Source organism: Paramisgurnus dabryanus, chromosome 11 (assembly GCF_030506205.2).
Source record: "Paramisgurnus dabryanus chromosome 11, PD_genome_1.1, whole genome shotgun sequence".
Taxonomy (NCBI): Eukaryota; Metazoa; Chordata; class Actinopteri; order Cypriniformes; family Cobitidae; genus Paramisgurnus; species Paramisgurnus dabryanus.
Window position 1 is genome coordinate 8871335 of NC_133347.1, and position 25783 is coordinate 8897117.

A 25783-nucleotide genomic window follows, 5' to 3' on the forward strand; every position below is an offset into this window, starting at 1 on the left:
GACCTGAGGCTACAGGCTCTGTTCTGACTGCTCTGTTTCCAAGAAGACTATATCAAAGGGACTTTTTGTTTATCTGCTCGTCAGAGAATGCGTAACACGAGCTCGGTGTTTGTAACTGGCTGAAAATAAAAAATGTATGTTTGCGTGAGTGGGGTGGAAGCACTGCGTGTACAGTACATAATGCCAAACAATAACCTACAATTCATAAAAAATAATGGTGTTTAGGAAACTAACATTTATTAGTGCATTTACATTAAAGCATTTGGTAAACATTTAATACACAGCAACTAGGGGTGGGTGATAAACTTGAAATTTGTCAACCGATAGAGATTTTAGAGTATCCTATCTATCAAGGTTAGGTGCCCATGTCATGTTGCTGTGCACGTGGTAACGAAAACGTAAAATTTTTAGACGTAGCACTGCAGTTTTAAAACAATTGATTCTAAGCAACTGGAACACAAACAACAGTGCTAAATGCGCATGCTGTTTCTGCGTGAGAGGGGCTCACAACTGCTACTCATTGAGCATTTTTGCTGCTTTATTGGCCTTAAATACACATATGCGTTAAAATCTTCATCTTTGCAGGTATCCTCATAAACACTTAGGTCTTAAAGGCACACTCCCCTTTTCGAAAATATGCTCATTTTCCAGCTCCCCTAGAGTTAAACATTTGATTTTTACCGTTTTGGAATCCATTCAGTGGATCTCCGGGTCTGGCGCTAGCACTTTTAGCATAGCTTAACACAATCCATTACATCTGATTAGACCATTAGCATCGTGCTAAAAAAATATCAAAGAGTTTCGATGTTTTTCCTATTTAAAACTTGACTCTTCTGTAGTTACATCATGTACTAAGAAAATTAAAAGTTGCGATTTTCTAGGCAGATATGGTTAGGAACTATACTCTCATTCGGGCGTAATAATCAAGGACTTTACTGCTGTATCATGGCTGCGAAGCGCAATGATATTATGCAACAGCCAAAATAGTCCCCTTAGTAACGTTCAATAGCAGGGGACTATTTTCGGGCACTGCGTAATATCATTGCGCCTCCTGCAGCCATGTTACGGCAGCAAGACCTTGATTATTACACCAGAATGAGAGTATAGTTCCTAGCCATATCTGCCTAGAAAATCACAACTTTTAATTTTCTGTCGGTCTTAGTACAAGATGCAACTACAGAAGAGTCAAGTTTTAAATAGGAAAATATTGAAACTCTTTGATTATTTTTTAGCGTGATGCTAATGGTCTAATCAGATTCAATGGATTATGCTAAGCTATGCTAAAAGTGGTAGCTCCGGAGATCGGCTGAATGGATTCCAAAACGGTAAAAATCAAATGTTTAACTCTAGGAGCGCTGGAAAATTAGTATATTTTCCAAAAAAGTGAAGTGTCCCTTTAAGAGAAAGTAAACAGGTGAAAAAGAAAACGCATGTGTAACAGTATATTTGGTCCAGACTTGGGTCTTGATGGGGAAGTTGCATAATTTTGCTCCTGTCTTCACTCATGTAAACAGCATTAAGAGAAAATCTAATCCGGTACCAATATGTATCTTTGAGGCACTAAGATGCTCTTTGGTACCCTTACCTCTGAGGTACTCTTTAGACACAAATGTGTATTTTTTGAAAGGGTACTGCCCCAGTGAATATTAGGGACCATTTTTTGTCCCTTTTTGGTTTGGTTTAACTGGACATAGGCCAGATTCACTTGGGCTTGGTTGTAGAACATATAGTGAGGGGCGGGGTGGGCATCAGAAGGTGAGACATCAGTTGTGCAACAATTATTCATCATCATCTGACCATAAAACCTTTTCAAGTGTGCAGTACAGTTACGTGAAAACGTCTAAGCGGCATAAACGATAGATCGACCAAGCAATATGTTTGTCACCACGTCCTAAATGACTCAAAATAAAAAACAAACGTAACATTACGATGGGCTCCAGTGTTTTGAGACTGTGATTCACATCATGTTTTTCTTCGCATCCTAAATTAACAAGTGTTCTCTGGCCTGGATAGAAAGATATAGTGAAAGTCAAGGAGGTGGGACGATCGCGCTTGGGCACGGTTCAAGGCAACCGTGCCTAATTACAGTACATTAACCATGTAAATTTTATCCGAACGTGTGCTCCCTGGAAATGTTTGTCCATGCAAACACTAACATTTTCCCCCCGTTTATCATTAGTTAGCCAAAACTATTGAACTGAGGCAAATGAATATATAGTAATGTGAGTTATGTTTGTTTAAAGTTGCATGGTCTTGGATCTTTGTGAGAGCAATTAAAGGGAGAGGGAGAACAGATACAGAAAACTCAGATGCTCGCCAGTCGCTGTGAATCAAATCTGTTTGGAAATGAATCCTTAGGCTCGGTTTTATTGCTCAAATTAGCTGAGCCGGTCCTTGTCCTGTATGCCCTTAATTAACACGCCTTCAATTCCCCTATTAATTAGTACAAGCTATTAGCTATTTTACATCACTCTTCATTTGTCGACAATTAAAGGGCCAATTATTAAAAGCATGCCACACGGTTAACTTGGCGAGGGGTTGGGCAGTCACATCAGTGTGATGATGGTGGAGACCAGAGAGAATCAGCCCGAGCCGAAAACGTTCTGCTTAAATAAGAGAGGTCAGCTGCTTTCTGATGCTGCATTGAGGACTGTTTAAACCAAAGGCTGGTCGATATCAATATGTAAATATTATATACGTGAACCTGTCTGTGAAATTCAGGCTGAAGTCTTATAATCTAATAATAAAATGTTGAACATCAAACGTTAAATATCAAGGTTATATTTTTATAGAAATATATTTTACATTTATTACATTACATTACATATATATAAGTGTGCACAAATATACTCAACAAGAAAACACATAAAAGATCTGACCTATAATTATTGTATCAGATGGAAAGTGTGTAAGCCTTCACAAGCTATGAAACTAGCACAGCTACACTGTTTAAAATGTGTACCTTTAGCTTGTCACTGGGCCAGCACCATTAAAAGGTACACCTGCTGTTACAAATGTAATTGTACTTTAGCTACCCCTAAAGGACACATTTTCTTACATCTTAAAGGTGTTAAAGGGTACAGCAGGTGTTCTTTTGAGGATTCTGACCCAGTGAAGTGTGTGCTAAAGATACACATTTTGTCTGACAGTGCATGTATAAAATCGATTGTTTGAGATAACAATTAATTAAATAATTAAAAACACTCAATATGCTAAACTATTTAAGCACAAAATGCCAGAAATACCCAATCTGAGTGGAGTGGACTGCATTTACATAGCGCTTTCATAGACCAATGGCCGTCTAAAGTGCTTTACATATTGCCTCACATTCGCCCATTCACTCACACATTCATACACTGACGGCGGTGTCAGCAATGCGCCATCCAGGTGGTCGGGAGCATCTAAGCGATCCAGAGAAAAGTTTGGGATATTATATAGGTACTAACTAATTTGGGTTATTATAAAGGTACTAATTAAAAGGTACAAAATGGTACCCTTAAGGTCTCATTATAGTTGTGTGTCCTACACTGTTTTAGCAATGGTTTTAGATATACTTCTATGCATGTGCAATTACAAAAATATATATTTTTATACCTGACGGAGGGGCGCTAATGGACCAATCACAGCGCTTGCGTCCGCGTAGAACGGGCACATTGTAAACATTTTGGCGAGGTGTGTGTCAAGCTACAGAGAAATTATGAAATTTAAATGACTAATTTACAGCTTATTATGCGGACATGCAGGGCAATACTTCCGGGTTTAAAAATGCTAAACATCTCAGTCTCATAGAAATTCCTCTTTTAGAAATGTCAGCCAGAAAACGGCCCAATCTGAAAAACTGATGCTTATGACATCACAGGCATCTCACTGCCCCTCCACGTTAAAATAATTGGCTTAATTTTTTGAGTGGCAGCAAAGTCAGCCAATCAGTAATGAGATTGCAAGTTAAGCCAGTAGGGGGAGCCAAATAGATGCAAAACCACTTGTTTAAAATCCCCCACCCTAATAGAGCTATCTGAGAGAGTTTTTAGGAAGCTTCTAAGGCATTACAGACCCAAACAAAAAAAAATTGTCTACATGTCACATCACAGAACAAGGATAAATACCCCGTTCAATCATTATGTCACCTTTAAAGTATTTTCAACTGGCTGTGGTGCCAAAAAGCCTGGATAAAAGAGCGTGTTGCACCATGTGCACATCACCCCTTGCGAAAATTAACCATGGTTTTGCTACAGTTAAAACAAAACAAAAACATGGTTACTATAGTAAAACCATGGTAACCACAAAAAACATGGTTTTGACAACCATGGTTTTCAAAAACCATAGACATAGTTAAACCACTGGTCACTATAAATTTACCATAATAAAACCATGGTTAATTTTTATAAGGCCATGACCGCATCACTCTGTAATTGAGCACGCTTGCCGCATTGTTTGCATAAAAAAGGATTGCAAAAAATATGCTCCTAAGCCATCAAGTACTTTAATATCCAAGCTAACAGGTAACTGATTAATAGTGAGAACTAGTCCCCATAATAAAGTTTTACCAATATTTCTTTCTTCTTCCTTTATTTCTTTACGCCATTCCAGCATCTACAACTATATTCATGGCGAGAACCAGTTAATCCATACACAAGTTTTATTTGTGTATGTGTATAGACAAGTTGATCAATACACAGGTTGGGAGAGGGACAATTTGGCATCTCCAATTTGCCTAACTTGCATGTTTTGGGCCTGTGGGAGGAAACCGGAGTACCCGGAGTAAACCCACGCTGACACAGGGAGAACATGCAAACTCCACACAGAAAGGCCAAGTGCTCAAACCGGGGCTCGAACCAAGGACCTTCTTGCTGTGAGGCAACAGTGCTCCAACTGAGCCACTGTGCGGCCTCTTATCAATAATTTCAACTCATTCTTTATGTGTATGAATATAGGAAATGCACTCAAAATGGAAGCTTTACAAAGTGTAGAAAATCGTAGTACTGTACATCACTTCTTCTCCAGTGCAGGCCAAACTAAAGGGTGCAAAAGTGCACCTGCTCGGGTCATCGACATGCAAAAAACAAGGTCACATCAAGTGTGCCACTTGAAACAAATGTGTAAAGAAACACACAAAGAAAAATCAATAAGACACAGAATAAACCTGTCTAGTTCCTTTAGAAACGGAGATGAAAACCCAAGTCCACTCTATTATTACATTACACAGCAGAAACATAAATGTTTGCCTCTACTGTATATTGAGATACCTGTACTTTTGAAAAACATAAGTGCAAAGCAATGGAAAAAATAAGATTAATCAGTCTAATGCACTGCAGCACAAATGCATTCCCATTTAGAAGCGGACCCCCACTTGGGCACTATAATCAAAGAGAAATGCGAGCCATTACGAAATTACTTCCATAAGGGTTTCCGTGCCAAGCTCGTCTGTCTCACATTGGCATTCAGAGTGTCAGATGTTTGGAGCGACCCTCAAAACTTTGAGCCATAAACCACGCCGGCATAGAAATCCAGCCTCTCGGAAGGGACAGAATGGGGACACGGAAACAAAATGGCTTTTCAGTCTGATGGCAAATATTAAAAAGAAACTCAACGAACTCTAAACTGTCTTTCTATTGGCCATTGTGATCAGTTGTAACAAGGTAGATAAGTATGCATGTATGTATAAACAAGTCTGAGAGAGCTATTGAGCTTTTTGCCAATTTTAAGATGTTAAATAAAACTTTGGTGTCCCCAGAGTATGTATGGGAAGTTCTAACTCAAAATACCATATCGATTATTTACTATAGCATGCTACTTTGCAAATGCAGATCAGCTTATCTCTGCACTAAATTGCAGTGCAGTGGTTGGATAGTGCTTATTTAGGGGCGGTATTATTATAATATGACCCCTGTTCTGACATCACAAGTGGGAGACAAATTTCAATGACCTATTTTTTCACATGCTTGCAGAGAATGGTTTACCAAAACTAAGTTACTGGTTGTTCTTTTTCCCATTTTCTAGGTTGATAGAAGCACTGGGGACCCAATTATAGCACTTATAAAATCAGATTTTTATGATATGTCGCCTTTAATAACATCCATGTTCTCCCAGCATGATTGGAAATCGATTCCTCTTTTGTGCTTCAGTGTAGGCAAGGAAATATGATCTACTGTGCCATGGAGTAAACAGGGTTGATGTCAAAAATATTTGGTATTTACTGTAAAATGTGAGAAGTAAAATGTTAGGATGCTCTTCTCTACACTGTCAGAAAAAATGGTCCTTTTAAAACATCCTAATACTGTATGGCAGTGGTTCTCAAACTTTTTCAGCGTGCGGCCCCCCTTGTGTATGGCGCATTCCTTCGCGACCCCCCCAAAGAAAATTTATGACAAGAAACTGTTTAAAAACTCAACTTTTGATATGAAGTAGTGCTGTTGGTTAGTAGTCTTATTTTTTAAGTTTAATTGCACAGAATTTATGATAAATTAATTTATTTTATAAAATGTCATAAAACTGGGGCCCCCTGGCACCATCTCGTGGCCCCCCGTTTCGAGAACCACTGCTGTACGGTATGTCCCATTTGGGTACAGATACGGTACAGTTAGTAACTATATGTACAGTACATTTGATGTACTAATATGCACTCTTTAATACCATAATGCATCACTGAGGTACCAATATGTACTCTTTAGGTTCAAAGATGTACTTTTTGAAAAGGTACAGTCAAGTGACACTAAGGTACAGTACCATTTTTTAAGCAAGTGTACAGTGGGTATTTTGGTGCATATTTACTATCTATGGACACTGGATGTTGTTGCTAATATAAATGTAATGTCAGATAAGTTCCTGATGTCCCGTATCAAAGAGAATTTCTCTCTTTGGATTGAACTTTGAGCTTTAAAACTTAGCAAATGCTCGAGCAACAACATTGCACACTAAAAACGTTACATACAATGTGGAAAAGCATAAAATGATTTACTTTAAAAAGTGGACTTAAAAAAACGTCAAAAATGACTTCAATTTGTCTAAAAAAAAAAAAACCTTCAAAAATAAAATTTTACGTTATTTTACGTTTCGTCATTTATTGTTTAGTTGATCCATCTTTTCACTTTTTATAGTAGGCTACTCTTCACAAACAGCAAGTGGTACAGCTTCCATATTTATTTGTTAAGGCAATGCTAAATAAAACAAACATGATGTATATTTGTCCTATATTTGGCATCCCACCTTCAGTTGTTTGTTCTAGCACAGGGAACAGGCCCGCATTGAAGCCCCCCTGGGCAACCATAGGCCCATGGGGTCCAAAGAGTTATAGGGTGAAAGAGAGAGCGAGGAAAGAGTTTTCTCTCCTCTAAGGTGAGCTTCCCCTACCCACAGCTTAACCAATCAGACTGAACAGCAGGAGCCAAGTGATTGACAGGGCAATTACCGCTGGCAGCCTCTCCGGTGGATCCGGAGACATCTCCAAATACAATTTCACTATTTTGTTACATCAGACGTTCTCAGGAAGGATTTAGTACAAAAGCAAAATTGCAAGGCGGACTCATGGTGGAGCAGTCCTGCTGGTGGAAAACGTGTGTGTGTGTGTTGTCATTCCATGTTTTTTTATAAAAACATACCCTTGGCCAAGGTTATTTCCCACTAACCCCTGTGCTATTTTTGAAAGGTTTTCTTTTTTGTAATAGTTTTTCTCTTTGAGGAGTGATAAAAGAAGTCTTCGCTGCTGGTGAAGGGGAGATAGGCACTACCTAACAGTATCTTCTTTATAATACATACTGTACAGTAAAGACAGTAATATACTACTTATCATGGAAATCAAAAAAAAAAAACATCCTATCCATACATTATACGCTACGCAAACAGAAATTTTGCCTTGCAGCTTTCCTGCAGACATTCGAGCCCACAACATTTACAAAACAATACAGAAAAATCCACATTAATTCACAAGCGACTGCTTCTCGGCTTTGTGCTGGGAGATGAATAGCTCTGTTGCAATCACAGCGGCGATCCCTCGCAGTTCTTTAAAACCGCATCCAATGCTGATGGGATATCTGCAAAACTTTCTTGTTTTTCGGCACGGATGGCACCCGCTCTTCTCCGCCTGCACTGCATGCTGGGAGTTCCCAGCAGCATCTGCCGACAGTGCCGCAGCGCTCTCCATATTCACAGAACCCAGACCGCCAGAAGCTCAGTGACACTTCACTCGCTGCGTTTTCCGTTTATGCCGGCGCAGAGAAGCCGCTTGCTAATTCTTCGCTCTATCAGGCTAACAAATAAACCCACACTGGGGGAGAGTGCCGGCTCCCTCTTCGAGTCGAGAAGGTTGTCACCTTGGAGTGTGAAAAACAGGGGGAAAGCTTTCCATAATAAGAGATGAGAAACTATGGAGGGGAGGAAACAGAGCTATGGAGTCTGTGGAGTCTGTGGTGTTTGTACTAGAAACATGCTTAAAATTGGGCTACTGTATTCACAACCAAGTGTGACACTGTCTTGTTTGTACAGCAGTGTACAGACATGACTTTCTGAATGAAAAAGTCAATTTGTGTTTTCATTTTCTGTGATAACACCTGTAACTATAGTGAAAAGTAAATATTGTAGTGAGCTGTGGGTACTTAATAATACAAAATAGTACAAAATAATACACACTAAATATAAAACAAATAAAAAATAATAATATTTAAATACATTGTAAATAGAAAACAATAATATGATAACATTTTAAAGAATTTACAATGACTTCTCATGCTGCAGTGCATGTTGGAAACTAATGGGGCGTACACGGGTCATTCTACAGAAAAGGTGGAATTCGGGTGACCCAAAACTTCTTTAATAGCATTAATTAACTTGTCAAATCTATGAATCCGCAAAACAGGAAGCTTAACCTATTTTTAACTGTTTAATACATTTTAATAAAGAATCCATGAGTCATTTATTTGTCATTGGTGTTACCTGTGATTTAAACAAAATTAAAGTTGATACAAATATTTTTTTTTTTTTGAGTAAAGGAATGATAACAGCAAGAAAAATAATTGATTATTAATATTTGTTTAATTAAATTCTTCATCTTTACCCAGCATTGTATGAAATTATTTGATTCTCAGTTTGACTTTTTTCTTTAAAACAACAAAAACAAAAATATTCAACCAAAAAGGCTTTGATGCGAAGACTGAAATATTAACAATGTCTTACATCCCATATCAACAACAAAATATTACTAGAAAGTACAAGAAATTACATTCATAACACCAAAACTTGGTTTAACACCAATGACACAATGTAACACCAATGACAAAATAATAATGAATATGATAAAACTTATAAGCTTTCATAAAATTTTCCATCTTGCTTTGTTTTTATGCTTTTATGTTGTTCAGTTAAAGGAATGGTGCTTAGGAAGTACTCATTAGAGAAGTAACACCAATAATGGTAACACCAATGACGGTAACACCAATGACAATTTACAGAAAGAAAAAATATTTTAACAAAATGGCTGCCATTAGCCATGTGCTATTTCATCAGAGATGTAACAATCACACACTTATTCAGTATAATGTATTTTTATGTAATGATCTTAACACTCCTAGCTATAAAAAAAAAAGAGTAACACTAATGACATCCAAAAAATCTTATCTCAAAATTCTTAGATATATCATGATATTTTAGACAAATAAGGTAAGACATCTCACAAACCTTTTGCCTTCCTCCACCACACTTCTTCCACTGACCTCTTGACCCATGAAAAACTTCAAAGAGCTGATGCATTGTTTCAAAATAAAAGTGCTTTGGGTAGGGTAACACCAATGACACAAATTTGGTGAACAAATATTTATTTGATATTATTCATATTAATAGTGTATTTTAACCATTTCGCCATGTAGTAAATTCATACAGGGTTAAAGGTAAATGTAAATTAGATAGATTTATTTTATAAAAAACATGGTTTTAAATACTGTAATAAGTAAACAGTTCAACTTCCATGTATGATCAAAGTGCAGTTTTTAGGACCAGACATTTAAAAAAAAGTTTAAAAAAGAAAAAAAAGAAACTTAAATAAATAAACTCTCTCATCATTTTAAGGACAGTCTATATTTATTATATATATATATATCATTATGGGATTATTGGGTCAAATTAAATGATTAAGGGGTCTGTAAAAGCAAGGGACAAGCATTTCCACCTTCTTTATAGAATGACCCATATGCAATTTCTAAATGCAGAACTTCTCAATCATAAAAAACACCTGCAAGGCCTGAAAGAGATCAAGCCTCAGCCAAGTAAGAAAAAGTAATGCAAAAGTAACTTAAAAGTAACATAAGTATTAATTTCCATGAAAAGTAACTAAGTAACGCATTTAGTTACTTTATTGGGGAGTAACTTAATATTGTAATGCATTACTTTAAAAAGTAACTTTCCCCAACACTGGTGGGCACATTAGTGACCCAGTCTGTCTAAAGGTTTTCTAAATTAAATAATACTTAGTCAATATTAAAGACATCAAGGTAATATTTTCAGAGTAAGGTCATGTCAAAGATTGAACTCAATGGCAATCAATGATTGAAATCCACCATAAGTGAGACTTCATCCTGGATTTCACAGACAGGGTCACATAAGACCAATAAGAGGGTCATACAAAGATCAAACTCTCTTGTTTAAGTTCCTGTATCTTCACCAACACGTTAGTCTCACAAAAGACTTAAAATGAGCAGGTAGCAAAATCACATATGAGAAAACGGAAAGCAACTGAAGGCTGAGAGATCCAGTCATGCAGAGAAGAACGTGGAGGTACAGTCTATCCCACAATAAGCATCGAGCATCTCAATATGACCATGCAATGGATTTAATGTGTCAGGAGGATCAGCAGTCAAAAGTCTCTCTCTCTTTCTGAATGCTAAAAAGCTCTCAGGCCAGTGAAGAGCTCACAACCACTTCATCCACCCACTTAAAAGCTATAAGTCCATGCATCAGTCTCATTCAGTGCTGTTTGCCTGCTAAAGCATAGCCACATGGACCACAGCGTATAAGCGTTCCACCTACAACCATCCTAAAATCACTCCAATTAGGTTGACAAATAGTCTTAGCTTCAGATGAGTAATAACTTGACGGGTTTCTTAAATTTGCATGGTTCATGGCTTTGAATCATCTGAAGTTGTTATGTTTGGAAGATGGAAGTTTTTATTAGGATTTAATGTGTTGTGGTACTGTATTTATGAGATGTATGTGGAAACAGATATTCTGAGTTACCTATAAATACACTGGGAAAATGAAAAATTGATAATTTGTTATTATTTCAAATAATGCACATGAAACACAGGTTGCAACCCAGCTAATTTGTGGGATATATATGTGCTTGTTTTAATGAATCAGTTTATTGGGAGCAGGTTGACACAAAGTTTAATTCTGTGTGAGGTGGCCAAACTTGCATGGGATGCATCTGGTTTGAGACACTTAAGGGGGTATCGTACAACTCGGAGGTATCGTACACCGGAAGTGCACATTAAATAGCGCGATTAGTCAGATAGCTTCTACTTCAAAATGCAAAATATACGTTAGCAGCCAATGGTAATCCCTAACGACTTGGGACATATATGATGTTATTTAATATTAAACTATGTGAGTGGCACGACAAGTATTTGAGCAGTGTCCAGAGTCACAGCGGACAGCCGCCAACATCTGCCGCCAGTGTCCATACATTCGATAATGTGTTCTGTTTTTAGATTCATGGTGCGACGCGGCGCTTATCGTCCGGTGTGGGACCCCTTTAGAGCCCTATCATACCTGCAATGCGCAACGCAAGTGTTTTTTGCTAGTTTCAGCCCGGCGAAGTTATCATTTTCAAGTTCAGCGTCACGTTGTTTAAATAGCAAATGCATTTGCGCCCATTTGTGCACCCATGTGTGTTCTGGTCTGAAAACGAGGTGTGTTCAGGAGCATGTCTTGGCGCATTGCTATTTTGAGGAAACAAAAATAGACTACGCCACTGACCAACTAAAACCTGGTCTAAAGTCAATGGCGAACTGTTTTTGTTATTTAAAGCACGTGTTATTAATATGCGCCTATAAATTAGACGACGGCGCACGTTTGCTTATTACACACATGTACTGCACACAAACATTTTTAAATATAAAAATTAAAGGATTAAAATGTAAAAAATTATTATTGTGTCTCTTGGACATAAATGAGCACCGATTACGAGACATCAGAAGGCTTGAAGAGCTGCTATACCTGTAGACTGGTAAGTAATTAAAGGGATAGTTCGGCCAAAAATGATATTAAACCCATGATTTACTCACCCCCAAGCTGTCCGAGTTGCATATGTCCATTGTTTTTCAGACAAACACATTTTCGGATATTTTAGAAAATGTTTTAGATCTTTCAGTTGATTAAATGTAATGTTATGGGGTCCACGACCTTCAAGTCCAAAAAAAGTGTGTCCATCCTTCACAAAATAAATCCAAACGGCTCCAGGGTGATAAACAAAGGTCTTCTGAGGGTAATCCGCACAGTGTTGTTGTAGAAATATCCATATTTAAAACTTTATTAACACAAATAAATACCTTCCGGTAGCGCCGTCATCTTGGACTCCTCTGTATTCAGGAGAGAGTATTAGCGTAGTGTACACACTTTTCTTAGTGACGTATGACAAATTCGGAGGGCGGGGGCACAGAGCAGGAGCAGAGTAGCCTCTGTAGGCTGCGTAAGCTCTCATCCTGAATGCGAACGCGACTAAGATGGCGGCGCTACCGGAAAGTATTTATTTTCGTTAATAAAGTTTTAAATATGGATATTTCTACAACAACACCGCACAGATTACCCTCAGAAGACCTTTGTTTATCATCCTGGAACCGTTTGGATTTATTTTGCGAAGGACGGACGCACTTTTTTTGGACTTGAAGGTCGTGGACCCCGTAACATTACATTTAATCAACTGAAAGATCTAAAACATTTTATAAAATATCCAAAAATGTGTTTGTCTGAAAAACGATGGACATATGCAACTCGGACAGCTTGGGGGGGTGTAAATCATGGGTTTAATATCATTTTTGGCCGAACTATCCCTTTAAATGGTTTGCTTTAAACAAATGCAAAAATTGAATTTATTTTGAAATGTTTTTTTTTAATGCTACCGTTTTTTAAGTAATGCTTTTCAAAACACGGCGCTGTCCAAGTGATGAAATGTTTTGGCTCTTGACACGTTTGTAAATTCTTTATCTCCTGTTTCTTACAAATAAAGTATTTTTAGATTACAAACATTTTCATGCATATTGGTAAATTATTCTTTGAGGTTACACTGATCATGTAGGCTATCCATACATTTACAGCAATTAAAAGTCTTCTATTTAACTTCCATGACTGAAAGAAAATGACTTTTAGGTTTTATACAAAAAAATAATAATTTCAATATAAATAAAAATAGCACCATTTTTTATATTTTATTTAAAGTTTTAAAGTTGCATTAACAAACACAGAAGCATAAATAAACAACCAACAGTAAAAACAGCAAAAAATTTTAACATTAATCTTAAACTTGGTGTTCTCCCTATTAGGGGAATCGGCATGGCGCAAGTGCAACTGGCTTTTAAAGGGAAGATTCTCAATGGTTTATTGCCTGATACGCCCAAAACACACCCATTATGAGAATGGTAATGTTACGAGAATCCCGTCATTAAATTAGCAAAAGTGGTTTCAGACACACCCTTTTAGACTGTGTGCCGTGCGCTTTACACCATGCGTTTAGATCGTTAAAATAGGGCCCTTAGTGGCAAGTAAACAAGATTTCCATCAGCACATCAGAACAGTATATTCCACTTTTAACCATCACATAAAAGGAAAAAACTTTTCCTGCTCACTTTACATGTCGGTCACTTAGGCCTACTTCCTGTTCAAGTAGGCAATTCTCTCCATAATAAGCTCCAATGTGATGATGATGATGATGATGTATGAATGTTTTTCGAATGATGTATACATCTCAATTTCAAAACATTTATCCTTACAATTGGTTTTGTGGTCCAGAGTCAAATTTTTTGGAAAGACTTGAGATTTTTTCTCATGTCAGGCTCAAACAGGATTATTCACAGAATTATTCTTCTGTGGTTAAAATGTTACTTGTCACCTGTTGTAACCTGCTTTGGGTAAACACTGGTAAACAACTTCCCTCACCTGGATAATTACCGCACCTGTTGCTAAACCCTAGGTATAAACATGCATACATCCTGACACAAACATACACTTATGTGAGCTCCGATCTGCAATGTGTGTCTGTCATGTGGGCAAAAAACAGATGAACCCCAGGCGGCACAGACACACACACAAGTGCACACACGCACACACACACATACACAACTCCATCATCAGCCAGCCTTAAGGAAGAACGGTCTCTGCAGATAGAGATAAAGGTTTCAACTTGCAGGTTAAAAGTGACTTTTTCCACAGATAAAGGCAGCAAAGGCAATCTGCTCTCTCTTCTTTTTTCCAGCAGTTTCTCTCGCTCTCTCTCTTTCTCCCACGCTAAATGTTTTTTTCTTGCCTTTATCCAATGCCGCATACAGGGATGGATCAGACAGTTAAAGCTGTTCTTTGCTTTATTTCATATCTACTTGTCAAAGAGAGATTAGCAGTTTTTAGCTGTTCCACTTTGCTGTCAAGATGGAAAATGAACGACAAAGTGAAACTGAAAAAAAAATCGTCGGCTACAATAAAAGCAAGAGAAATGAAAGATAGCTTCTTGAAGTTTTAAAGCTAAAACATTTAGATATTTCTCAGAAAACACAGTCCCTTTATAAATACTCTGCTGGTCACCAGCATGTGTTATGTTTTGGATACTGGTACCCAGCAAGAGATCCTGATGTGCTGGTGTTCAGTACCAGACTTCTAAAAGACTCCATGAGGAGTGCAATGTTTATCCTATTGACATTTTTACTTGCTAACGCAATTCTCTACCAAGTAAGCTCCAGATACACATTATCACGTGTGTGTGCTCGCATATGCGTGTGTGTGTGTTATGACGAAAGCGTGCAAATGGAAATGAATGCAAAAGTGTGTATGCAAGGCCTCCCTTTGGGTCACAGCATGTTGTTTTCACACCTCTATAATTGGATGAGAAACAGAGAGGATCGCCTTGCGTTTGTGTGAGAATTACGTGGTCTTTCCTTGCTTTATTGAAGTTTTAATGCTCGAGTCTGTGCTGCGGTGGCGACGGACAGCGTGTGGTACGATCAGCCCACCCTGATCCAGCCATCTGATGGCTATCACTGTGGCATTTGTACGCGGAGGTGTTCCATCTCTTTCCGCTCGCTATTCAGAGTCTTTAAATGCTACGGGCTTATTTTCCCACCGCATGCTGCAAACCGACACAAACGACTGTCCTTTGAGCTCCAGATTGGTATAAAAAAACCTGCACGATTCAAACAATGGCTTTGATGTTGGCGGAAATAAATGTCGTCGAATGTCAATCTCTATGCCATGAAAATGCTGGAAAGTAAGCAAAAACTGCTTTATTTTCCAGTGTGCAAAAAAGTTACATTTCTAGGAACCCATGACTCACACAGCCCCGGTGCGAGCGCATTTTACAATAAATTACAGTGCAGGAAAAGAGCCGAAATAAGACTGATTCTTTTCTTAAACCCTAATTGAGCTCAACCATAATTCCTTTCTGTGTTAAAAAGTGAGCGACGCCTCAAAACAAGCTCTCCGGCGTGCAACTGAGGGAAATGTTGAACATGGACACGTAGGAGACGTCAACTTGACGGTGAAATGTTTTGCAGTCCATTGTTTTCCGACAGCATCTCCATCTAATTGTCTTGTCCCATTAGGCCGTGACCAGGGTTTGGTGGAGGAAGACAGGCTTTTTTGGCAGACGCCTGCCATTTGTCTGAATGCCCTTGATCGACTCGTGACAGATGTCAAGGTTTCCGTTGAGCGGGTACAGTCTCCGTCACATGACCTCTGTTTGAATCGTCAGGATAGCGCGGCGTAGTGGCACACACGCTCTCTCTTATGCACATTTCTGTATCCATCAGTTCCCTGCTATTACCTCTGACAGGCCTCACCTGCCCAGACTGCATGGCCCATGCAAATGCAACCTGGCAGATGAGCGTTTGAATGGTAATGCGCCGCTTTGATTGATACTGATAGGAGGCAGGTGGGTGGGGTTGCGTATACTGAACTTTTCCTAAAGTTATTTGAAAGGACGCTAATGCAAAAAGTAATGACTTATGACATTAGACACAAGATAATGTAAGCACACACTAAAAGATTAAAGTCTGCGTCCGTGGCAAAAACCAGAAATTTTAAACTGAGTGGACCACGATGAAATAGGGTGGACCTCAACACTAAAATTACATAATTTTACAATATAGTGGTTAAACGGATTGCATTACGTTTTTTTTAGTCATGGGTCAAATAATTTTCAGATCAGCAATAAAGGGAAATAAAATAAGAACAAATCAAGAAAGCATATGAAAAAAGAAAAGAACAAAGTTATAAAGTAGTATTACACTTTTAGTATTAAAGAAGAGAAATATCGGCCTATGTGTGTGTTTCTGCACTATTGTCCGATTATTATATAAAGACATTATTATCATGTGGTTTGTGTCTCTTCTGACTGGGTAAGCCAGCCGTCAATCTGAGCGGGCCAGTGCCACCCTGGCCCTTAAGTAGCCTCGCCCCTGGACTGCGTACATTAAAGCAGCCGTGGTTTCTTGCTTTGTATCTCATGATCTTCAAAGGCTACTGACGTAAAATGTTTCAAATTAGTTATATATCGTGCCAATATATGAAACAATTTAATTCAAATAGTACGATTTTATTTAAAAAAAAAATTTTTTTAATGTATAGGCTAACTTAAAAAAAAAACATCAGCAAATAAAAGAAATTCATAGATGTTATACTATTTTAAAAGAATCCTAAAGAGGTTGCTCTTTGTTTTCAAGAAGCTGTATGTAAAGCTGGCCAATATTTTACATAATTTAATAATTTTATATTAATTATATAAATAAGGTAATAATTTATTATTAAAATATAATAAAATATAGAAATATATTTATCGGTAACACTTTATAATAAATGTATACATCCATAACCTAACATGAACTAACAACGAAGAGTATAATTTTCAGTATTTATTAATCTCTGTTAATGTAAGTTAATGCCAATACTGCTGTTCATGTTAGTTCATTGTGCATTAACTTACAGTGACAACTTTTGATTTTAAATATGAATTAGTAAATGCTGAAATTAACACAATCTAAGATAAATAATGCTGTAAAAGTTTTGCTCATTGTTAGTAAATGTTAGCTTGTGCATTAACTAAAGTTAACAAATATAAACTTAGTGTAAACAAGATAAATAATGTATTTGTATTAATAAACATTTCGATCAAAACTAGTTGAGACTTGGGGCTTTATGTTTTAGGCATTTTGGGCATAAGACATTTTCATTTAAATTTTTTGTATATTATATAAAAATATATTCTTTATTGCATTCTTTTTATTTAATAAAATAATCTTTAACTGCTTTATCTATTTTTTTTTTTTCATTTAAAGGCAGGGTGCATAATCTCTGAAAGCAACCCAGGCAACGATGTCGGTTAGTAGACACGCCCCTTACTGCTGATTGGCTACAATTGTGTTTTGGTAGTCGGCCTGACTCATTTTTCCAAAGTGTTTTTCAAAAATCATGCACCCCGCCTTTAATATTAACAACTAGGGACACTTCAGTAAAAAAACTTTAGAGTGGCTTCTTAAAAAAAGACCAAGCTTCTAGACCAAATGCCAGAGCTGTACTAATTTTAGGTGCATGTTACCTTTTCACCCCCCCCCCATTCAAAAAGTGGGGGGTGAAAGTTAAGGGGTTAAATATTACGGGATCTAAGGTTTTAAGCGGTAGTGTAATAGCAGACTGTGAATATGAATTACAAGATCATTTAAAAAATCACTGCAGATGGTGATGCTGAATAATCTGCGGCTTTTGATTATAACCCTGAAAGAGTTCACTTCATGTTTGCAATGTGTGTTTGGTTACACAAGGAGATGAAATAAGCCATACATGAAGTGTCAGAAACCACAAGAAGAAGAAAAGATTGTCTCATTTTAAAATCAATGAAATACATGTAGTATTTAAGAGATACATGCATCTCCTACTCTTTTAATGCAACTACAGTACATCTATAATAATAAAAAATATATTATAATATTCTACTGATAGCAAAGAACAGAGAGCAGACATGATTAAATAAAACATTAAAATAAAAACAGCTCCAGGACAGGATGGCACCAGGAAACAGTCGAGTATAAGGAGTTTGTCCATTTCCCGACCAAAGCTCAGGTCCTTACTGGCATTTCTTATAGTTCCTCACATAAAGTCCTGTCAATGTCCCTTTTACCCAGACAGCTTCACCATGGAGACCACACATCTCCAGCAACACAACCTCTCATATGAAACATCAAATGCCATTGTCATCTTGGAGAAGGAATAGAAAGTGTTGAACATTTCTTTTAAGGAAGTGTGAAAACTAGAAGAGACAGTAACTACAGATTCTGTTGTTTGTTGGGGAAAGATAAAACGGTTAGATATTGGTGTGGAATTCACACTACAAGCTTAAGTTACCAACAAAGACGCCGAGTTAGAAACAAACTACAGTCGTGGATTTGTTTGAGTTGGAATTAAAGTGCGGAAGACGCAGCGGCTCGTGCCGAACGGTGTGTAGGTGGAGATGAGCGTGTGATATTTGCAGAGGATATAAATACCATTTAGGCCGGCTGGTGGACTTCACCACAGGAGACATGCCATCTCTGTACAGACTCTTGGTCTTGCTGAAGTTCACAATGTTGAAAATCACTCTCTGAAATCACAAAAATAACAACAACAAAAAATATTTAAAACCCCAAAACCAATATTAGCCTCTGTAAGACTGGCAAAGGTGTAAGAGTTGTTTTGAGACCTTTGAAGTCATACTCCTCTGTTAAAAGTGTTACCAGATGCTCTTCACAGAATCTTTCATGAGTTTCAAAATTAGCAGTGTAAATGGGAAGTGCTGCCTGAAACACTAAAGGTGTTAACAAAATCTTGCAGGATCTCACTGACTACGTAATGCGAAGACTGTGTGAACGTATAACACGTGTGAGATAAAACTGCAGAAAGATGAGAGTTTGACTTATTTTTCTCAAAAAAAAAAAAAAAGATCTGCTAACGTGATTTTTATAAGTCATAAATCTCTCTGTGAATGAATCTTGCTGGTGGAGATGATAGTCAGAATATGCGGAGAGAGCGAATGGGTGAAGAAATTAGTGGTTAAGTCAAGTCACAGCCCGGCTAGAACACCTGGGGCCGGTTCTACCAGCCAGAAGTAAAAAAGTTGGGTGTAAGCCCTACGTTGGGCTTAGCTGCATCCGGCGTCGTGAAAAATATTCACGCCTGTTAAAACTACAACCAGGCGCAGCTACGCTGAGTTTAGCGTATGCATTGAACCGCAGTCATATAGAGACGCCATTCACGTTGCTATTGTTATAAACTTACATTTACTGCCGCCATGACAATAGAGAGCTTTCCCTCCTCTCACACATTTGCCAGGGCGCTCTCTCTCCCTCAAGATGCGTGCATCACATGCAGAAACATCAAACACAACCTGAACATTAACTAAACTAAAGCCTTTATTATTTGCACAGTAAGATTAGACTAGACGTAAGATTTAGGCCCAATCCCATTTCTCTGTCTTACCCCTTACCCCTTCCCCTTAGGTTTGGACATTCACGTGAATGTGCAAAACTAAGGGGTGAGGGGAAGGGGTAAGACAGAGAAATAGGATTGGGCCTCAGTCTCAGATATGCGCTACATCTAGATACACTGTCAGAAATAAAGGTACAAAACCTTTCAAAAAGTACAGCTTTGCATCTAAGGATTTCATTGTAGTACCTCAGAAGTACATGCTGGGACCAAAGAGAGCTTATTAGTACCTCAAAAATACATATTAGTATCTCAAAGGTACATATTGGTACTAAATGTTTACATATCTGTACCCAATGGTCCATACAATTACCTTCTTAAAGGGTGCTGCCCCACTGACACCTAGGGTACATATTTTGACTTTTTTCTAACAATGTAGGTCCTAAAGGTACGATAATCTACCCAAAGTTTTATTCTGTTTTGTATTCATGTAAAGGAACCAAACGAAAACTTAGGGTACAGCCCCAGTGACAGAAAAGGTACAGTTTTGTACCTTTATTTCTGACAGTGTAGGTGTAAAGTCTATGTTCGGGTGGAAAGCACATTTTAGGTCCAGACTAGTCTTACGACCGGGTTTACCCCCAGCTGGTGCAACCAGCACCAGGGCTTCATACTGTACCAATCTAACGGCGAGCCTAACACAGTGGTCTCCAACATGGTGCCCGCAGGGACATTGTATTGATAGCATCAATTGTAATATTTATTTATATTAGCTTGGCTTCTTTTTGTATGTTAACATTTTAAACAATGATAAAACACATCAATAAATAAAATAAAATCAACAACTAAAACAAAAAAATTTAGTATAGGGAAGTGCGGGGCACAAACTAATGCGGGATTAGTTGTAAAACAGACCGTTTACATTGTTGCACAGGGTTAAGCAATTTGTTTTTCTCGTATTGTTTTCACGCTGCCAAAAGACGCAAACTTATTGAAAGGTATAATGTTTTTCCATAGAGTTACTGATGAAAGACTGTTTTGTTGCCATGTAAGTACATTTTTTCTTCATATGTTTTTTTCGGTTGCGGTGTAAAATACCAAAACCAATGTTATCTCATCTTAATGAATGTCTTGTTAAGTAAAACATAGTATCATTTTGAAATATGTCTGCAGCTGTTAGCAACTTTTTTGGCTAGCTTGAAAATATTTTCCCCCAGCAGGGTTAGTTATAACGTTGTGTAACAACTAACCCCTCAGCACTTACGATGTGAAAACAGCTAACGTTAGCGTAATTCTTGCCGTTGTTTTAAATAGGCTACACACGAATAATTGCTAGCTGCCAAACAAAATAAATGTGCCTGTCTTTGCAAAAATCGTGTGTCAAATTTATTTTTGTTTCAATTCTTTAATTTTGATTGAACAAGGTCATGTCAAAGATTGAAATTATAATGAAATGAATGGCTAAAATCAGACTTTGATTTTCATTATCTCAGAATTTGATTTTGAGACTGTAGTATGGTTTTTACAGACTGGATCACATATAAAATCATAATTGTGCTGCTTTTCCTCACATATTTAGACATTTGTATCCATTTATAATTGAACTATGATTAGATGAGGGATGAATAGTGTAAATACCTGTCTATTATAGACATATTTTTAAACAATATCCAATTCAAGTATATAGACAAAATAGTATTAAAAATATTTGCCTGCAAACTTAATTTTTAGCAAGTGTTACAAGTAACCCCCTGCCTGTTACAATTATTCCCACCTATGGGGTAAGTTGTAACGTTTGCACTTCTGTCATGTTTGGTGTAATTGTCTAAGCATGGTAAGTACTAGAAACAAACTTCAAATAGTCATTTGTAGCAAAGATGTGTGGGTTGCTTGTGTAAAAATATAATTAATCAAACTCAAATATCTATTTATTGATTGATCCAAAACCAAAAAGCGTTAGGTTGTGCCCCGGTCTCCCCTACAATATCAGAAAGTAGCCCTCCAGACTGTTTTATCAATTGTGGTAGCCCTGTATGTGTCTACCTGGGTGATTCTCACGAAACCATTGAAACACCACGGCACTAATGATTTAAGCTATAAAATGTGTAATATAGTAATATTAAAAAGCCTCAGAATTAACACAATACTGTGTTCTACCTTGCACAATGTGTGATTTCAACATAAGAATTTATAATTTGTCAATTTTATCTCATTTTCTGCTGAAATTCTCATTACCGCAATGTGTCCGGCTGTGTTTGAACATGCGTTATGTTGTAATGTAATCAAATTAACACAAAAATATTTCGAAAAAAATAAATGGATGTTTTTCTAGACTACTTTAGACGACAGAAAAAATATTTACTGAATATTCATGTATAATAATAATGAAGAAAAATTAGGAAAATGATGTGTCCATGCCTGATGTTCTCATCCTCCGCAACACTTTTTGAGAACAGTTTAAGCACACATACAGAATTTTAATAGAGTTTAATTTTGAGTGACCAAGCACATGGACCAGTTACTTCAAGATGGCTACCAGGTAAGATCATTTTTTTACAGTTAATTATGTTGGCTTGAGAAAGCCAACATACTGTTGTTGCACTTAAACTTATTAGTGGTGCTTGCATTTATGCAAGGCATCACTATTACTATTGCTCAGGGATATTATTATTATGTTGGCTTGAGAAAGCCAACATACTGTTGTTGCACTTAAACTTATTATTAGTGGTGCTTGCATTTATGCAAGGCATCACTATTACTATTGCTCATACTTATTAGTGGTGCTTGCATTTATGCAAAGCATCACTATTACTATCTTGCATACTTATTATTAGTGGTGCTTGCATTTATGCAAAGCATCACTATTACTATCTTGCATACTTATTATTATTAGTGGTGCTTGCATTTATGCAAAGCATCACTATTACTATCTTGCATACTTATTATTATTATTATTATTATTCTTCTTTTTCTGGACACTTTTTCGGCGCGTAACTCGTCCCGCACGCTTTGTCGTAGACCCATAAATTAGGGCTCAAATCGACCGGCTTATTGAGGAGAGGTGTGCTATGACTTTTATAAGCGATCGGGTGCAGGATTTCCGAAAGAGGGGCGAAAAACCACCCAAAAAATCCCATTGACTTAACATTGCGCCCAACTTTGACGAGTCATAGCTCCGCTCGAGGATTTTGTAGAAACATGTGGGTTACAACATTTGAAGAGGGTGGTAGGCTCTGTAAGAACATGGATCACAATGGGGTGTAAGTTGTACCCCTGGGGTGTAAGAGGTGCCCAAAAGTGCCCCAATGAAAAGTCAATGGGGCAAAATCCCATAGACTTACCATTGCAAAAATTTTGACGGGTCATAGGTCCGAGCCAGGATTTCATAGAAACATGTGGGTTACTAAATTTGAAGAGGGTGCTAGACTCTGTCAGGACGTCCCCCACAATGGGGTGTAAGGTTACCATAGCAACCATTTTGGGCACCCTAGCAACCTATATCATAGACTGCCATTATAAAATGCCCGGATGGATATCTTTGCACCACAGTGTCATAGAGACATGGGGGTGGGCTCATTTTACTCAGGCATCCAATCAGTATCTCAGGATCCTTACAGACTTACTAAGCCACGCCCCTAGCAACCACTTTTGAGCACCCTAGCAACATAAAATACAAACAGTTATATCTCGGCATCAGAACATCGTAGAGACACGGGGGTTGGACCGTTTTACTTGTGACTAGGGGTGTAACAATTGGGCACATCATTGGCCACTCCCAAGCCACGCCCCTAGCAACCAAATTTGAGCACCCTAGCAACCGAATAAACAAAGCCTTATATCTCCGCATCAGAACATCGTAGAGACACGGGGTTTGGACCGTTTTACTTGTGACTCGGAGTGTAATCACTGGGCACATCATTGGCCACTCCCAAGCCACGCCCCTAGCAACCAAATACAGTACCCTAGCAACAGAGTAAACAAAGCCTTATATCTCCGCATCAGAACATCGTAGAGACACGGGGGTTGGACCGTTTTACTTGTGACTCGGAGTGTAATCACTGGGCACATAATTGGCCACTCCCAAGCCACGCCCCTAGCAACCAAATACAGTACCCTAGCAACAGAGTAAACAAAGCCTTATATCTCCGCATCAGAACATCGTAGAGACACGGGGTTTGGACCGTTTTACTTGTGACTCGGAGTGTAATCACTGGGCACATCATTGGCCACTCCCAAGCCACGCCCCTAGCAACCAAATACAGTACCCTAGCAACAGAGTAAACAACGCCTTATATCTCCGCATCAGAACATCGTAGAGACACGGGGGTTGGACCGTTTGACTCGTGACTCGGAGGGTAATCACTAGTGGATGCCATTTTTTTCCCTAGCAACCAAATACAGTACCCTAGCAACAGAGTAAACAAAGCCTTATATCTCCGCATCAGAACATCATAGAGACACGGGGTTTGGACCGTTTGACTCGTGACTCGGAGGGTAATCACTAGTGGATGCCATTTTTTTCCCTAGCAACCAAATACAGTATCCTAGCAACAGAGTAAACAAAGCCTTATATCTCCGCATCAGAACATCGTAGAGACACGGGAGTTGGATCGTTTTACTTTTGGCTTGGAGTATAATCATATATGATCTCCAGAATTTTGCCACGGCAAGCACCACTCACATTTTCTTCAGGAAATGTACCTATCTAGTTATTATTATTATTATTCTTCTTTTTCTGGACACTTTTTCGGCGCGTAACTCGTCCCGCACGCTTTGTCGTAGACCCATAAATTAGGGCTCAAATCGACCGGCTTATTGAGGAGAGGTGTGCTATGACTTTTATAAGCGATCGGGTGCAGGATTTCCGAAAGGGGGGCGAAAAACCACCCAAAAAATCCCATTGACTTAACATTGCGCCCAACTTTGACGAGTCATAGCTCCGCTCGAGGATTTTGTAGAAACTTGTGGGTTACAACATTTGAAGAGGGTGGTAGGCTCTGTAAGAACATGGATCACATTGGGGTGTAAGTTGTACCCCTGGGGTGTAAGAGGTGCCCAAAAGTGCCCCAATGAAAAGTCAATGGGGCAAAATCCCATAGACTTACCATTGCAAAAATTTTGAGGGGTCATAGGTCCGAGCCAGGATTTCATAGAAACATGTGGGTTACTAAATTTGAAGAGGGTGCTAGACTCTCTCAGGACGTCCCCCACAATGGGGTGTAAGGTTACCATAGCAACCATTTTGGGCACCCTAGCAACCTATACCATTGACTGCCATTATAAAATGCCCGGATGGATATCTTTGCACCACAGTGTCATAGAGACATGGGGGTGGGCTCATTTTACTCAGGCATCCAATCAGTCTCTCAGGATCCTTACAGACTTACTAAGCCACGCCCCTAGCAACCACTTTTGAGCACCCTAGCAACATAAAATACAAACAGTTATATCTCGGCATCAGAACATCGTAGAGACACGGGGGTTGGACCGTTTTACTTGTGACTAGGGGTGTAACAATTGGGCACATCATTGGCCACTCCCAAGCCACGCCCCTAGCAACCAAATTTGAGCACCCTAGCAACCGAATAAACAAAGCCTTATATCTCCGCATCAGAACATCGTAGAGACACGGGGTTTGGACCGTTTTACTTGTGACTCGGAGTGTAATCACTGGGCACATCATTGGCCACTCCCAAGCCACGCCCCTAGCAACCAAATACAGTACCCTAGCAACAGAGTAAACAAAGCCTTATATCTCCGCATCAGAACATCGTAGAGACACGGGGGTTGGACCGTTTTACTTGTGACTCGGAGTGTAATCACTGGGCACATAATTGGCCACTCCCAAGCCACGCCCCTAGCAACCAAATACAGTACCCTAGCAACAGAGTAAACAAAGCCTTATATTTCCGCATCAGAACATCGTAGAGACACGGGGGTTGGACCGTTTTACTTGTGACTCGGAGTGTAATCACTGGGCACATCATTGGCCACTCCCAAGCCACGCCCCTAGCAACCAAATACAGTACCCTAGCAACAGAGTAAACAAAGCCTTATATCTCCACATCAGAACATCGTAGAGACATGGGGGTTGGACCGTTTGACTCGTGACTCGGAGGGTAATCACTAGTGGATGCCATTTTTT

At 38.5% G+C, this 25783-nt stretch overlaps 1 protein-coding gene across 2 annotated transcripts in view; it reads right to left on the reverse strand.

Moving 5' to 3' along the window:
- Nucleotides 1–25783, reverse strand: part of agbl4 (AGBL carboxypeptidase 4) — a 549929-nt gene that overhangs the window by 279600 nt on the left and 244546 nt on the right. For both annotated transcript variants that reach the window (XM_065248477.1, XM_065248476.1), the window contains exon 4: nucleotides 18723–18817. In XM_065248477.1, coding sequence (XP_065104549.1) covers nucleotides 18723–18817 — 95 coding nt within the window. The remainder of the gene's footprint in view (nucleotides 1–18722; nucleotides 18818–25783) is intronic.